Source organism: Lissotriton helveticus, chromosome 7 (assembly GCF_964261635.1).
Source record: "Lissotriton helveticus chromosome 7, aLisHel1.1, whole genome shotgun sequence".
NCBI classification, from domain to species: domain Eukaryota; kingdom Metazoa; phylum Chordata; class Amphibia; order Caudata; family Salamandridae; genus Lissotriton; species Lissotriton helveticus.
Genome location: NC_136068.1, coordinates 1,861,571,835 through 1,861,588,563, shown reverse-complemented (window position 1 = coordinate 1,861,588,563; position 16,729 = coordinate 1,861,571,835). Strand labels below are relative to the sequence as shown.

General features: G+C 43.7%; 1 protein-coding gene across 1 annotated transcript in view; it reads right to left on the bottom strand.

Annotated features, from left to right (window-relative positions):
* Positions 1–11,560: 11,560 nt before the first annotated feature.
* The window catches only part of LOC144770841 (DBH-like monooxygenase protein 2), a 323,758-nt gene continuing 318,589 nt past the window's right edge, over positions 11,561–16,729 (bottom strand). The window contains exon 12 of the mRNA XM_078655624.1: positions 11,561–13,281. Coding sequence (XP_078511750.1) covers positions 13,081–13,281 — 201 coding nt within the window. The 3' untranslated portion in view covers positions 11,561–13,080. The remainder of the gene's footprint in view (positions 13,282–16,729) is intronic.

The window sequence follows — 16,729 nt, the reverse complement described above, 5'->3', positions numbered from 1 at the left end:
CTATACCTACCTTTATATATAGACACATATATACCTATAAGTCACTCCTATGGCAGGCCTTAACAATCCTGAAGGCAGAGTGCTTGGTTTTATGTGAGATGAGGCTCTAGCATGAGCTGAGCCTGTCTGCAGCTTTCGGAACCATGTCCTTATAGCTGTTCTAAGTGCATTAGAATTCTCGCGGTTAGATGCTAACTCTGGTTTGGCTTTATCAAAACATGTCGTGTAAGGTGTCATACGCTTTGGAATACTACCCCCTCGCCAGTTCTGGCGACAGGGGGTAGCATTCCACCCTTCTAGAGGGAGAAGACATGTTGTTCCTGTTAATCCCGGTTAAAGTTAACCAGAGCCTCAGCATCACAAAATGGATGCTGCTGCCACAGACACAAGTCTGACCTCCTGCTTCTGGGAGTCCTTCTAGTGAGGGAGGCTTGGACAATAGGTTTCCTGTCTTGGGAGGTGCTAGCATTTTACTCATACAAAACCTGAGAAATTTGTACTATTATAGTTAGGTGAGCTAGCTATAACTGGCTCCCCTGCAATGCACTGCTGATGACGCCACTTATTACATCATTCATGACATGATCAATGACATCACTGATAACATATCAAATGACATCACTGATGACATCTTCCAGTAACTGAGTCTTTTTAAAAAGTTTAAGAATTTTATATATAGATATATATACACGCCAAGGTGTATTGAAGAATGAGTGGATGTATGAGTGTCTGAATGGATCATTTAGTTTGTGAATGACTGACTGTCTAGTGATTGATTAAACGTGTCTTAGTGAATGCATGGGTAAATAAATAAACTGTGTGAATGTCTGTATCAGTGTGTCAGTTGGTATGTAACGGCTGTATGAGTTGGTGAGTAACTACATGAGTTTCGATATGGGTTAATGATTGGTGGTCTGAGTACCTGTATGCGTGTGTGACTGTGGGGGTGTGATAGCCTGCATGGATGTGTGAGTGGGTGATTCAATGGGTGTATTGGTTCATGAGTGCATGTGCAAGGGGCTGTAGGGTGAGCGAGTGTGCATATGCTATGAGGGTGAGTGAATGGATGTCTCAATGGTATATGTGTAAGTAACTACATATGTGAAAGGCAGTATATGTGAGTGTTGGAGTATATAGGTGACTAAATGTGAGATTGAATGATTGTGAGAGTGGCTGTATGGATAAGTGTGTGTATATAACTGTATATGTGAGTAAATGGCAGTGTGAATGATTCTCTGGGTGACTGACTAGGTGTTTGAGTAACTCTATGGGTGAGTGGTGGTGTGTGAGTGTCTGCATGGGTATATGAGTGCATATATCATTGGCTGTATTGATGAGTGAATGTGTGTATGTGTGACTGCATGGGTTAGTGAGTGTACGTGTGCATAGACCTATGAATCAGTGAGGGGAATGTACTAACTACTATTTGCGTGTCTATGGTTTTGAGAATGGTAGTCTGTATTTTAGAGTGGGTGTATCAAAGGTTATATTATGGTGTGAGGAGGGGCATCAGATATTTAGTGGATGATGACATCAGTGATGTCATTTGAGATGTCATCAGAGATGTCACTGACCATGTCATGAGGGATGTAATATGTGATGTCATCAGCAGTGCGTTGCGGGGCGCAAGTTATAGTTAGCTCACCTAACTATAACGGCCACATTTCTCTGGTTATGTACGAGTGAAATGTCAGCCTAAATGAATTTTTAAGTTTTTTTTAATACTAATCCCTAACTATAATGTACCTGAATCCTGTGTTTTTTTCATTGAATTTCTAAGGTTTTGCAAATGATAATGCCTAACTATAATGTCCCTGAAACCTTTGTTTTTTTCACTGAATATCTAAGGCTTTTTAATTGTTAATTTCTAACTATAACATAGAAGTTATGCTTGCTGCATAGGACTTACAGGAGGTACCAGGAGGGCTACTTGGCCCCCAGAGTCCCTCAGGGGTAAAGTGGACTTCATCCCCCAACCAGCCAACCAGTACTGTACCAGGAGGTGCATTTGCAGACTGGTGGAACAAGGGGGCGTGGTCTCTGAAGACCTCTTAGCAATCCTACTGTGTGAGACTTACTGGAGGTAACAGGAGGGGTAGTTGGCCCCCAAAGACCTCCTGAAGAACATGGAGGACTCCAGGAGGGATGGATGTAGACCCGGGGAGGTAGTGGTCCCCGGAGGGCCACAACGGACCCTGCCTTCAAATAATTTGTGCCCTGGGGAGGTTGTGGTCCCCGGGGTGGCGTGGTGGGGCAGGAGCCTCCAAAGAATATTTATATTCCCACACTTAAATTACATTATTGAAGCCCCAAGGTGGTGGTGGTCCCCAGGGCTTGGGGGGCCTGCAAGCCCCCACACCCAAAATAAATATAAGCCTGGGTAGGTGGTGGTCCCTGGGGTGGCATGGGCGGCAGGAGCCAACCCAAAGAATATTTACAAAAAAGGCCCAGGTAGGTGGTGGTCTCCGGGGCAACCAGGGGGTGCATGCCCCGTGCATAATTAACAAAGCCCTGGGGAGGTTGTGCTCCCAGGGGCTGTGGGGGCACCAGTGGACCCCACTACATAAATATGGATTGCCCCTGGGACTTGGCCCACCCGGGGCTTAAAAGAAACAAAGCGAGGGAGTTCGCACTTTTTTTCGGCGGGACTCGCGAACCCTACAGTAAATGTTTTAAAAATGCTTTTTTTGGCCCTGGGGGTCCCTGTGAACAGACATAGGGGGTCAGACGGTTTCTACCCTGCCCCCTTTTCTTGTTTTTTAATGTTCTCACCTTTTTGCTTGGGACTGGGTTCAACAAGTCACAAGATGGCTGCCAACACTTCCTGGTTTGACATGTTGGCTACCAATTCGTAACAAGCTCGAGATCGGAGGGTCCAGCCAATCAGAATTCACTATTCTCAACTACCAATATATGTAAATGTTTACATTTCTTAAAAACTACTGAATGGATTAACACCATTTAAAAAAAAGAGTGCTGTCTGGACCAAAAACTACCATTTTACCAAATTTGGTGTAATTCAGCTCAGTAGTTCGGGCTGTAGCCTTGTCTAAATTTTCATACAGAAGTTAACATGGAGAAAACACGTTTTGGGACTGTCATGTTTTCCCCGTCCCAAGCATATGAACAGATGACTCTTAGGAATGGTGGCATATTCCTTACAGTGGGCATCCTCTCCTTTTTCCCATGCCAGAGGATTCCAGAGACTGTGTATCAGAGCCACCGACAGGGGTTACAACCTTCCTGTTCCAGAGGAGGTGCCTTTAATTGGGAACTTCCACCAGAGGACCTCGCCCGGACCATATGTCATTGACTCCTGGCCAATCGCTTTAATTGGAGAGATCGTCTTATACTATTTGTCTTGAAGAAGGTGGCTTGTATTAACAAAAGCATCACTGAAACGCGTCGACGCACTGTAGCTACATGTTTATATAATTGATCACTGTTTTTTGCGGTCTCTCTGTTTTATATAATTGTTGTATTTTCATGTGTTGGTAAATTTTATGTGTCCAAAAATTTTGCATTTTGTGGAATTAACCAGAATACGTTTTTTTAAACTGTCTATCTTATCTGTAATCTTAATAAACTATATATCTTTTTTTTAAATTTCATTGCCCCTTGAGTATTGTATCGCATAATTGTTGAATAGGGTCCTGGATGATCTTTCTGTGGATGATAACATTTGGAGGTTACTGGCTGAGCGGCTGGGTGAATAAAGGTTGATTGGTGCACATTGTGGAATAATTCAAATTGGAATATAGGGGAATCGGTCCCAAGAGACACCTGTTTTTTTCCTTACCTGTGGTACCCCTTCTTTTGGGTGTGGGGTCGCTCCCATTTTTTTTAACCAATCGCTGAAAAGGAAAGGCCATCTTTGAGACAGGGAAGAATGGATTCCAGAAGACGCCGTTGTTTGGAAGACGCCGATCCCCAGATTTTGGAGGGGTAGGAGCAAGAAACATCATGCAAGAGTACTCCGCTGATGGGTTTATCTGTCAGAGACGAGTTTCCAGGGGCGTCGGGAGAGCCGGGAGGCTAATAAACCCATGCTTCACCGAGCCACACTACACACTCACACAGGTACATGCAAGGCTGTCAGGGAGGGCTGGGAGGAGGGAGAAAGTCAACAATAGCGGGCGAGCTAGCTTCATAACCCCTGTCTACTCCACCCCTCTCTCCTCACAAACCGCACGTCTATAGCCCTTGATTAGCACAGGGTGAAACCTCACTCCCTGTCCCTGGTAGAGGTATTCAGATAGACACTCTTACCAAAATTGTGCTTCTCTTCTGCCGAGGAAAAGTTGAATCCACGAGGGAGAAAACGGAGCACCACAAAGTCTGAACCCTGAGAAAAGGAGTACAGAGGAAGTATGTAAATGTAAATGTATTGCGACTTATATAGCGCACGTATCACCCGAAGGCATCAAGGCGCTTGCTTAGGGAACCCGTCCTGGTATTCCCCTGTGAGATACCCCGGCAGGGTATCCACAAGGTGAAAGCCAGGCATCCCGCCGCGAGGGGCCGTAGTGGAGATTAAGCAAGCTATTGCCCAGAGTCGCAGAGTGTGACCCCGTGAGTCAAGTAGGCACCGGAGCGAGAATTGTCGAGTCCGTGGAATTTTTGAGCCCAAGACCCGCCGAGGCGGGGAATCGAACCCTGGTCCACGGCCGATCTCAGCTTCTGGGTCTGCCGCCTCTAACCACTGAGCCACGCTTCTCCACCAAGTATGAGAAGTATCATCCTTCTCGAACCCTGGCACACTTGAGATGCTGTGTATATAAAGAAAAAAGAACCCTATATAAGCTCTGTTGTGGACCTCAATCCTTTCAGCAGTTCACAGGGACCCCCCTTTTTTCTTGGCCCCCGCTCACCAAATCACCCCAAAACTTTCAAGACAGGAGCTGAGCGGAGCATCCCATTAGTTTTGAAAAATTCACTAAGATTCATCAAACGGCGCCAAAAATATTGGCAAATGAAAAAACCCTTTTTGAATATACTATAACTACCTTCCGGCGGTAGAAATAATATTCAGTGAAAAAGCCAAAGGTTACAGGGCCTTTTTTGTTAGGAAATAGAATTTTAAAAAACTTGGAAATTCACAGAAAAACAGAAATTAACTTAGCTAATTACAACTTACGCCCAGCAATGCACTGCTTATGACCTCACATATTACGTCACTCATGACATGGTCAATGACATTGCTGATGACACCACTGTTTATATCTCAAATGATATCACTGATAACATCACTGATGACATAATGTAGTGAGTATGTTTCATAAAAGTTAAATGACTGTTCCTTCTGTCCTACTAATGAGTAAAACTATTACTAACATATGTCATGTTCAACAGCGCCGGGAAACCTACGGGTAGCTGAGCGCTTAAGAAATGTAATAATAATAATAATCTGAGTGGCTGTATAACTGATTGTATCAGTGTGTGAGTGGGCTTTTGAGTAGCAGTATGGGTGTTTGACTGGGTGTGCTAATGGCTGTATCGATCTGTCAGAGGGTGTGTGAGTGGCATTGTGCGAGTGGCTGTATGGGTATTTGAATCAGTTTGTGAGTGTTTTCTGGGTATGTAAGTGGCTGTGGGAGTGGCTGTATGGGTGTATGCGTGGGTGTGTGAGTGGATGTATGGTTATGTGTGGTTTTATTTGTATGTTACTGACTATATGGGTGTGTGAAAGGTTGCATGAGTGTGTGAATAGGTTTCTGAGTATCTGTGTGAGTGGCTGTATGGATGTGTGAGTGGGTGTGTGGGTGAGTGAGTGGGCATGTGAGGGGTTGAGTGGGTGTATGAGAGGGTAAGTGGGGGTGTAAGAAGTTATGTGGGTGTGTGATTGGGTATTTATTTGGTAGTATGGGTGTGTAAGTTTGTGACTGAATGGTATATTGGTGTAAGAGTGGATGTGTGAGTAGGTGTGTGAGTGGTTGTATGGCAGTGGCTATGAGGGGCTGGATGGGTCCATCAGTGGCTATGTGAGTGGTTGTATGGCCATGTACCTGGGTATGTGAGTGGTTGTACGGATCTGTGCGTGGGTATGTGAGTCATTTTGTGGGTGTATGAGTGAATGGCTGTATGGGTGTGTGACTGGGTGTGAGAGTAGTTGTATGGATCTGTGGTGGGTTTGTGAGTGGTTCTATGGATGATGTCATCAGTGCTTTGAGTTGAGATGTTATCAGTGATGTCACTGACCATGTCATGAGTAATGCGATATGTGAGGTCATAAGCAGCGCATTGTGGGGATGTAAGATATAGTTAGCTCAGGTAACTATAACTTCTGAATTTCAATAATTTTGTATAATTGAAATCTGAGCTTAACCATGATGTACATTTAACCTTTGTTTTTTTCAGTGAATTTCTAAGATTTTTAAAATTATATTTTCTAGCTCTAATGTCCCTGTAACCTTTGCTTGTTTTAGTGAATTTCTATGTTTGTTTATGTGATTTCTATAATAACATCCCTGTAACCTATGGTGGTTTAGTGATTTTCAAAGTTTTTTTAATTTTAACTGTAACCTGTAACCTTTGAGAGAGGGTGTATGTGAGGCTGTATAGGTCAATAAGTAGATGTATGAGTGACTGTATGTGTCTGTGAGTGGGTGTGGGTGTTTTTATGAGTGTGTGAGTGGCTGTATGTCTGTGAGTGGGTGGGTGAGTAGGTGTATAGGCCGGTGACTGAGTGTGTGAGTGGCTGTATGGGTCTTTGATGGGTTTGTGAGTATCTGTGTGGGTATATGAGTGGGTATGTGAGTAGTTTTGAGGATGTGTGAGTGGGTCTGTCAGTTGTTGAGTGGATATGTGAGTGACTATATGGGTTTGTGCATGGGTGTGTGAATATCTATGTGGGTGTGGGTGTCTGTGATTGGCTGTTTAAGTGGGTTTGTTAGTAGCTGTATGGGTGCGTGAATGGGTGTATGAGTGGCTGTATGTGTCTGAGTGGGTGTGTGAGTGCTTTTGTGGGTGAATAAGTGGCTGTATGAGTCTGTGAATGGGCTTGTGAGTAGTTATATGGGTGTGTGAGTAGATGTGTGAGTGGCTGTATGTGTCTGTGAGTGGGTGTGTGAGTACCCTTGTGGAAGCATGAGTGCATGTATTGTAACTTTGCAGGTATGTAGGTGACTGTGTGACTGTGTGGGTCTGTGACTGGATGTGAGAGTGGCAGAATGAATGTGCAAGTGGGTATATGAGTGTGTATGGGTGTACCAGTAGCTGTGTGAGTGTCTGGGCCACAAAAGACCTTACCTGCCCCTTTATCCAACAACAGTCCACAGATTTGCACAAAATATCTACTAACTAGAGTATTTTTTTTACTGGTTAATTAGTAAGTGCTACCTCATTGAGTAAATGTCCAGTGCATATTGTACACTGCAGCTGTGCAACAGACCATGGGGAGATGTTTCTTTTTGGAGATGTCCTCATATGGATGTACGACGGTACAACGCGTGGTATTACCACGCGTACCGTTACAACGCGTTTTTTACAACGCAAGTCGTTACCACGACTTGCGCTGTAGGGGTGCTGGACTTAGAATTGTTAAATTTACTATTCCAACACCAGCCTACGTACAGTAGGGAAGGTGTTGGAATAGTAAATCTACTATTCCTTGTTCTTGAGCGCCCTCCAGCGCAAGTCGTGGTTACGACTTGGGTTGTAAAAGACTCGTCGTAATAGTACTGCGGGGTAACATCCGCGTTGTAAAGGATGTTCCCCGTCCTCATATTCCCACAAACCAAGTTTGCAGAGGAGTTGTAAGAGCCAATGTAAGAGGTCTTGCCCCCATTGGCATGAGTCAGCAGCTACAATTTCTGGCTTGTATAGTAATGACGGATGGAGTCCCCAGGTTGCTGTAGGATCCATGGGGGCCACACACCATCAAAACTGGCCAAAGAAGTATCCCACACAGCAGGTTTGCAGAGTTCATATGGGAGGCCCTGCCCCCTTTGGGAAGGAGCTGCAGCTGCACATCCTGGGGCGTGTAGCGATGTGGCATGGAGTCCCCAGGTGGCTGCACAGTCTGTGGGGGTCACAGATGCTAAAACTGGCCTACAAACTGTCCGACAACAAGTTTGAAGAGGGGAAATAAGAGGCTACTCTCCGTTTGGAAAGAGCCTAGAGCTGTGCCTCCTGGTGGCTGCGGGATCTGCCGGGGTCACACACCACAACCCTGGCCAGAAAACTGTTCTCATATTCTTTGGCTTCAAGAACCCATCACTAAAATCTGCGTGAAACGCGCTTGGGAGCCTTTTGGTAAGCCTTCCATCATCCTGTTAAAAGGTGTGAGGACTATTCAATACATCTACGTCCCAGCCTCTTCTTTATTATTTATTGGGGATGGGGGCTCAGAGGATCCCCTCTCCAGGCCAATAACAGCCCCAGGGACTCAATTCCTCAGGGCCATACCTCTTTATGCTGGGTGCCCTGGACACCACCCAGGGCACCAAGTGTGCTACATTGTCAACCGTGAGGGGAGCCTCAATGGCCCTGTGGTCCCTGCTTCCGCTTTTGGCCGCCATAAGTGTGGCAGGGTATGCTCAGACGTGAGTCCCTTGCTCACTTTGCCACTGGATTCAAGCAAGCCGGGCTGAAGACGGCTGGAATGCCAGAAACCGGTCCTCGGAAGCTTGTTTCCGGTCCAGGGAAGAAATGGCTTGGCAGTTCGGGCTGGACTGTTCCCATGAGGCACAGGGTCAGACTGATTTGCATATAGCCATGTCTGAACTGGGGTGGCAGAGTGGGCAAAAGAACGGTGATGGATTAAACCCGGATCTTTTGACTGGGTGTGAGTGTTTGATTGATTCAGATGCTCCGTCCATCACCACCCCCTTTTGTACGGCTCCCTGCTTCCAGCAGGAGCTGGCATTAATCCCACACACATAGAGCAGCAAAAATGCTGCTCCCTGTGTGTGGGAGCAATCTTTCCATCTGTTTTTGTGCCTGCTTGACAGCGGGCAGAAAAACAGATGAAAAAACTGTTCACAGAGAGTGGAGCAGTTTTCCTGCTCCTGCCCACTGGGAGCAGATTTACAGTTTGATATTGCTTGGCGGGAGCTTTCATAGCTCCTGCCAAGTGGAAGTAAAACTGCTATCTACTGAGCGTGGGCACTACAGGAAACTGGGAGCAGACCCTAGGGGCTGGTAGTCTTCAAGGCTATTAGTGGCTCGAGGAATGAAGCAGTACTGTCCCTCCATTCTGTTTGAAGGGCCTACACTAATAAGGTTGTGCTCCCAGGGGCCAAGAATGTCTTAGAAGGGGGGCCACATGGCCACCCTCCCACTTTTAACGTAGCCATGCACCAGGGAGGGGGAGGTCCCCAGGTGAAATAGGGCAAATTCAGTGCCTTGGGGAGTGGCAGTCCCTGAGGCATTTTTGAATACAGGAGGGGATTCAGCATGCCCCCTCTTGCTTATGCCTCAAGCCCCTGTGAGGTGGTGGTCCTCAGGGCCTATTAAGACCTACAGAGGGGGATTACATGGCCCCCATCATATTACTGCATAAAGCCTCTGGTAGGTGGCAGTCCCCGGGGCAGTCTCTGTCTTTCTAAAAACCTTAATGCTACACATACATCTACCTTACAAAGCCTGTCATGCACTTTGTGATTATGCCAGTATTCAGCTCTGACTGAGAGCAGAGGAGGAGTGAAATGGACACACCTGGCTGGCTGGCATAGTTGATTCCCTGGTGTTTGGAGAGGTAGCCTTCCCAGCAAGACAACATAAACAAATTCTTCTCAGGAGGGAGGCACTACGTAGCACAGTGAAGTTACAATGTATGACATATGCGCCTTTTAACTTAGTAAAGGTTTCAGCCTACAACAAAACAGAAAAACTTTAAACTTTACATTTTTAGACTACATCTATACAACTAGACACAATCAAAAATACTTTAATGTTTTTAATTATTGATGATATTATGACCCACCTTTTTTCAACCTTTAAAAAAAGAAAAGCTGAGTCTGCCCGGTAGGAGTGAAACCTGTTATGCAGTATGTAATAGAAAAAAATAGGTCAGCCTGCATAATGGGATAAGGGGCCACTGGCACTCCTATATCTTACAGATGTGTTTTAGGTTGAATTGAGGCCCCTGATATAATGTAGAGATTTCAGTAACAGGGCCATAGACATTCTGACCTAGACATGGAATCTATTTTTAATTAGTATCCAAAATGGTTTAGTACTGCAAAGCCATCCATTGTCTTACCAGAATTTTGGAGTGCAGTTCATGGGCTTTATCTGATCTTACAACAACAGAGAGGCGCTGAAAAACTGAGTAACAAAACACGTATGCCATTGTTGAATGTATGTATGAATGATTGAACATACACATATAGAAGAGTATCCAGATTATTTGAACCTGATAGTTGCAGTAAGAGCTGCAGTGGAAAAGAAAGGAACTAGATGCCAGGGAGTGGGAAAAGGGGGACAATGGAAGGAGAAAAGGAAGGGATGTATTACAATGAATGTAGGAGAGCTCAGAGACATATTAGATTGGAAAGAAAATCAAGCTGCCTGAAGAAGGAATAATTTAGCAAGGAAGGTGCTGCAGTGGAATCTGCACAGACCTGCTAGGTACTTAAACAGGGTTAGAGAGGCTTTGTGGGACAAGGAAGGTGCTGCATAGGGAATGGCACAAACCCACTGGCTCTCACAGAACAGAAGAGTGGCATGGTGGGAGAAGGAAGAGGATGCAGTGGAGTGCAGCACAGATCCATCTTGGAGCTCGCAGATGTGAAGAATGACCAAGCTAGACAATGAAGGTGCTCAGGGAAAAGTGACAAATGCCTCCTGGGTAACTCGATGGGACAGGTAAAGAACAGAAAGGTAGAGGTGGACCCTAAAGATGGAAAAATACATTGACAGTAAAACCAATAAATAATTTTTTTTTTGCATGTAGACTATTTCTTAGGTGTAATAATCCATGAATTACAATAGATTGGTCCCAACACTGAATGTCAACCTCACTAGTTATTGCCTAGTGCCAGCTGTACTACAGTAGCTTTTGGCTGAGGGGGATGTCTGAAAACCCCAAAGCCTCTTTTATAGTGTGTTTATGGATGTATTTCTCTACGTATAAATGTTTGAGTGTGTGTGTGTGGTAGTTACCTGAGGACATGAGGCTCCCAGCAAACGGCGAACTCTGTTGGTAAGCAACACGTAAAAAGGACAGTGGATAGACATGTTTATGTTTCCAAAGTGTCCTGGCTTCTTCAGTAAGAGAGACACATTTTGATTTTTTGTCCAAGCCAAGGAGCAGAAAATATGTGCAAATACTGAAGATACTTTGGAGTTTAAATGTAGGGAAGATCTTGAAATAAGCAAGAGTGTCAGGGTTTAACATGCTATGTAAATAGGCATAACATAAAATAATATACTTAAAATGATATCCTAATGGGGGTGACATGAGGACTGTGCATAGATACAGTACAGGTATCACAGTTGCAATATCTATAGAATGTTCAAATGTATTTGACAACATCTTAAATGTATAGCTATATGTGGAGTACAAATAAAAACAAACGAGAAGGTATGATTTAAACAAGTAATTTTTTAATCATACATCCTAATACATGTTTGTGATCAATAGCTTATCACAATTTATCGGATGCAACACATGGCTAAAGAAAAGAAGAGTATAGCACAGTAAAAACCAAGTGTCTGCAAAGTTTTTCACCCAAGAAAAAAGATGTGTGCCCTAGATTAGAGTCAGGGAGGGATAGTGTTTCTGAAAGTAGATATTGTATGACCCTAGAGTGTTAGTGACACTGGATAATGGGTTCCATGTCCAGGAAGACATAACTCTGTAAAGAAGTGGTAACCAGGAGCCTGACCTTTTGGTAATTTGGAATGTAGGTCACTGGCATATAAGGCATACCCACACCCATGCTGGACCTCTTCACTTTCCTGGACCTTGCTAGTAACCATGAGGCCCTAGAAGGGGGCACAGAAGGGGTTGAATGGCTGTATTTCCTTCTTCCCTTGTGATTCCTTTTCATTTAGTAGGATCAATAGCACAGCTCCTCTTAAGTCCTCTCTTTAAAAACTTTAAGCACCACTCTGACCAACCCAGTGCACTGGGAAGACTTGTCCCATCATAATTTTTAGAACTAATTTGGATCTGTAGGCTCAGTGAAAGAACCGTGGGCCAGATGTATGAATACCAGGTCACAAAATACTGATTGCACATTGTTAACAGTATTTTTGCGACTATTAAAGATTTTAAAGAACCATCATATGCACTAATAAGTCTGTTCTCAAAAATACAAATTGTAATGGATCGCAATTCGGTCTACCTCATCAATTTTAATTATGTAGGTCTCAAATTGTGACTCTCTACTATTAAAGGCCATCCCAGGGATATTGGCCTGCTGGTGCCAGCAGACAACCATGTGTTTGACTGCATTAAACATCTTTTTTTCAATGCAGCTAATTTTCTTTGAAAAAAACAGGTCTAGCTTAAAAAAGTCTGTTTAAAACTCTACTAATCTATTTTTTCATTATTAAAGGGCACATTTTCTATTGTGAATGATTCTCCACACCCTGTGAGGGGGTCAGTAAATTGTCAATGGGTTTCTGTAGCCAAGCATTGACATATACAATACCAATTCGGTATTTGGAAGGGATTCTTCCAACACTTCCCTTCCAGACACCATTTGGTACCCATTTGTAATCCCATATTAGGAGTTTGAAAAATGTTTATAAGTCCTTAATCTGGAAATTGAACTCAAGAAACTGCATATTAACAGTCGCACATGCTGAACCTGAATATTTGTGCCAGTTAAAATGCTTAGTACATCTGGCCCCCTTTCTCCTCTTCTCTGCCTGGTTCATCAGTGAAAATGTATGTGCATATCTGCTGCTGCTTGGTGTATACCTAACATTTGCCAGCTACTAGGACATTAGTGATAGGGAAGCAAGATGGCACCACGTGATGGTGGAGAGAGAGCTAACAAAGAGAGGAAAGGTCTGCAGTAGGTCTATACCCTTACTTTATTGTGTAGATATATAATTTCATACATACAGTAGTCACATTCCAATTGCCATTTATCCACTGAACAGTGGCAGGCACATGTTTAACCCCTAGGAATCTAGGAATGTAACTATCACAGAGAATGCTGACATGAGAAATACAGTGAGACAGAGGACCCCTGTGAATGAGCTGTGTCCAGTGTCAGTCGGTAACACGAAGCTTGTCGTAGATGCAGATGGAGCAAGACTGCAGGGAGTAGTTGCTGGGTCGGAGATGTTGTGAACAAAGCCATAGTTCCACCACTCCGATCCCTGAAAGCAGAGTACAGAGTGGAGAGCATTAATCATCATAGAACACATACATCAGCAATAGAGCATTAACAGTGGCATAAATATTGTCTTGTGCTTTACATACTTCTAGCAGAGAGACACACATACAGTCTAGAGCATAGGTACTTGGTGATATTGGTCTGTTCACAACTGTGGATCTTCTTAGGTAAATAGAGATATGTGTGGTTCTCTTTTGAGGCTTAAAGGGGGTGTCCGGTGAAAATATCTTAAAAGCCAAGAATGTGTTCAGTGCCTCTTTTTCTCTGACTTAGTGGAGTAATGAGACTTGACACACCTCCCCTGGAAAGTACATGGAGGGGGGCCATTCGACCCACCACATACCACTTTGCCCCACTGCCCAAAAATCTGGTACATTTTAATTGAACGCTCTAAAATGTAATGAAATGACTCTATATTGTCTAAGTTCTAATAAGAGAGTGAGAAACACGCTTAACATATACAAATGGAAATATAAAAGTGTAAGTACTATATGATGTAGAATACCTTTTTGCAATTGAGAAGTGCTGGTACTATCCCATTAAAAGTAGTGCACCGGTGCTGAGAGGTACAGGTACAGGCACCAGACTGCATCTGCCCATTTAAAGCACTCATATGGGAATGCCTTGGACTACCCATAATACACAGCCTTGACACAAAGTAGAGCAAAGCACAAGTTGTTAGTAGCACTGTCTCCAAAAGAAATTTCTGGATTACAAACTGAAGAAAACAAATGACAATGATTTTGTAACAGAAAATATTTTATTTTACTTTCTCCCTCTTTACTGCTTTGCAGGCAAGAGACACTTCGATGGAATGAGACACTTGTTAATGTCCTATTAATAGTAAACAAAATGGTGAGTGGAGGAGGGAAGCACCAGTGTTAGCTATTAGGATGGGACCATGACAGAGACAGCTCTGAAAACCGCAAATTACTGGCATCCAACCTCTGTATTCCAGTACACTGTGCTGGGCTAACATTATTTATTTGTGTTACCCCAGCAGAGTGTTCAGGTTCATACACAGTATTTTTCAGGATTTGTCTGGTAAATAAGGTGGGACACGGACATAGCCTTCGTTGTGAATGATAAAGGCGTATACAATATATATGCATTCGATCATAATTTAGGGCCATATGTATCAAAAAGTCATTTTTCGATTCTCAAATAGCGATTTTTTTGCAAATCGCTATTTGAGAATCGCAAAATGGTATGTATGTAGGATTTGCAATACATTTTTAGAATCCTACATATTCTTTAATTGTGCATCTCAAATTGCGATTCGCAATTAAGGAATACCTCTTCATTCAATGAATGGGAAGACATTCTCAATTTGCGATTAGCAATTAGCGAATCGCAAATTGAGAATGCAATTTCAAGGGTGCAAGGGTGTCAAAAGGACACCATGTTGCACCCCTGAAATAAGCATGGGTGCACATGTAGCACACATACATGCCCTAGGGAATACCTCCCCATTCAATGAATGGGAAGACATTCTCAATTTGCGATTTGCAATTAGCGAATCGCAAATTGAGAATGCAATTTCAAGGGTGCAAGGGTGTCAAAAGGACACCATGTTGCACCCCTGAAATAAGCATGGGTGCACATGTGGCACACATACATGCCCTAAGGGCATGTATGTGCTTCACATTGCACTTTGAAAAATGCAAAAAAGTGAAATCTTTCACAGAAATCCCAAATTACCACCACCTTGAAGTTGGTGGCAATTTTGCGATTTCTTAAGGCCAAATTGCACTTTTTGGGTGCTTCTTACATTGCATTTAGGGAATCGCAAATTTTGTGATTCCTTATTTTGCACGCAGATGTGACTCATACATACCATTTGGCAAAATTGCGATCGCAAACGGAATGCAATTCTGCTTGATACATATGGCCCACAGTGAGGGTAAACTGAAGAGGAAAGGGGGTTTGACAGGTCATGGATTACATAAAGTGTGGTTACAATGTTGGATAGCAGTGGTACTGCTGCTTTGGACCACAAAGCAAAATTGCGAATTTCAGCAATTGCGATCGCAATTTTGCTTGATACATACGGCCCTTAGTCTTTGCTATAGAATGGTATATATTGTGTAGTGTTACATGTAATATAAACCAAGCGTGGGGCTTACCTAGCCTCATCAAGTGACTCTTATTTGCAGTACATGTGCTGGCTCCCGCATTAGGCATCAATACAAATCTAATTAGGGACAGATTGAATGTTGTGGACTCATTCTTCCCATTGACCATTGGAGATAAAAATATATATATATTTTGAAATATGCTCTGTAACTATTTTCAGCAAAGCGCTGGAAAGAAACACCTTTTGACCTCATACTGTTGTTATGTTATAATTATTGTGGCATGATCATACTACAGGCATTCACATCTCATTGAGGTGACACATGAAGAGAAGACACTGTGCATACCTGCACTCCTCCCCTTTAAGCCTCTGGAAAATGCATGCATGCACCCATTAGTGGGTCAAAAAGATGGTTAGTGTCAGAGAAGCAGAGAGAGTGCTCACTCCTCAGGTGACAGACTGTCCCATTGTTTGAGTGCTTGAGGTGAGTCCACAGTCTGGGGATAGAGAGCAAGATTCTGCCCTGCCAGAGTGGACAGAGCCCAACTCAGACAGAGGTAAGGATTTCCCTGGGAGATTGACGGGGTGTGCTGAGGCCCTTCTGATATAGCAGCATACACCTGGAGCTGTGCATTTCATTCCAGATTGAACTGTGTGCTGCTAAATGGAGCTATGGTTTCCCAGACTGGACCTTCTGATGATAGAGCTGGACCTGTGCTTCCCCAGATCTGAGGTGTTTAAATGGGACAGTGTGTGCTGATTATTAATAATAATGTCATATTATTATTATTATTATTATAATTACATTTATTAAGCGCGCAGCTACCCGAAGGTTTCCCGGCGCTAAAGCAAACAGAGAGTAAGTTAGGTTTTTAGAGGGAATGAACACGCATATTAAATATTAAAAAGCCAAGTCTTAATTCCTTTACGGAATCTCAGATAACAGGTTTCCGATCGCAAGGTTTGAGGCATCTCATTCCATAGGGAAGGAGCAAGTAGAGCGAATGAGCGGCCGCCCATTTTAGCTCTCTTGACCCGAGGGATATGGAATTTGTTTTGTGTAGAGGATCTTAGCGTGCGAGACGGAGCATAATGCTGCACTAAGGAGGACAGATATTTTGGAGATTTACCCATTTTAATATGGTGCATTATACACAGAGCTTTAAATTTTACTCGGCTCTCAATGCGCAACCAGTGCAGTGTGCGCAGGTGGAAAGAGGCCGAAGATCTGGCAGGCAAGTTACAGAGAAGGCGAACTGCCATATTCTGAACCACCTGTAACTTCTTTGTTACCTCCTTACAGGCACCCAGCAGCAGAATGTTCCCGTAATCCATGCGAGATGTAACAAGAGCA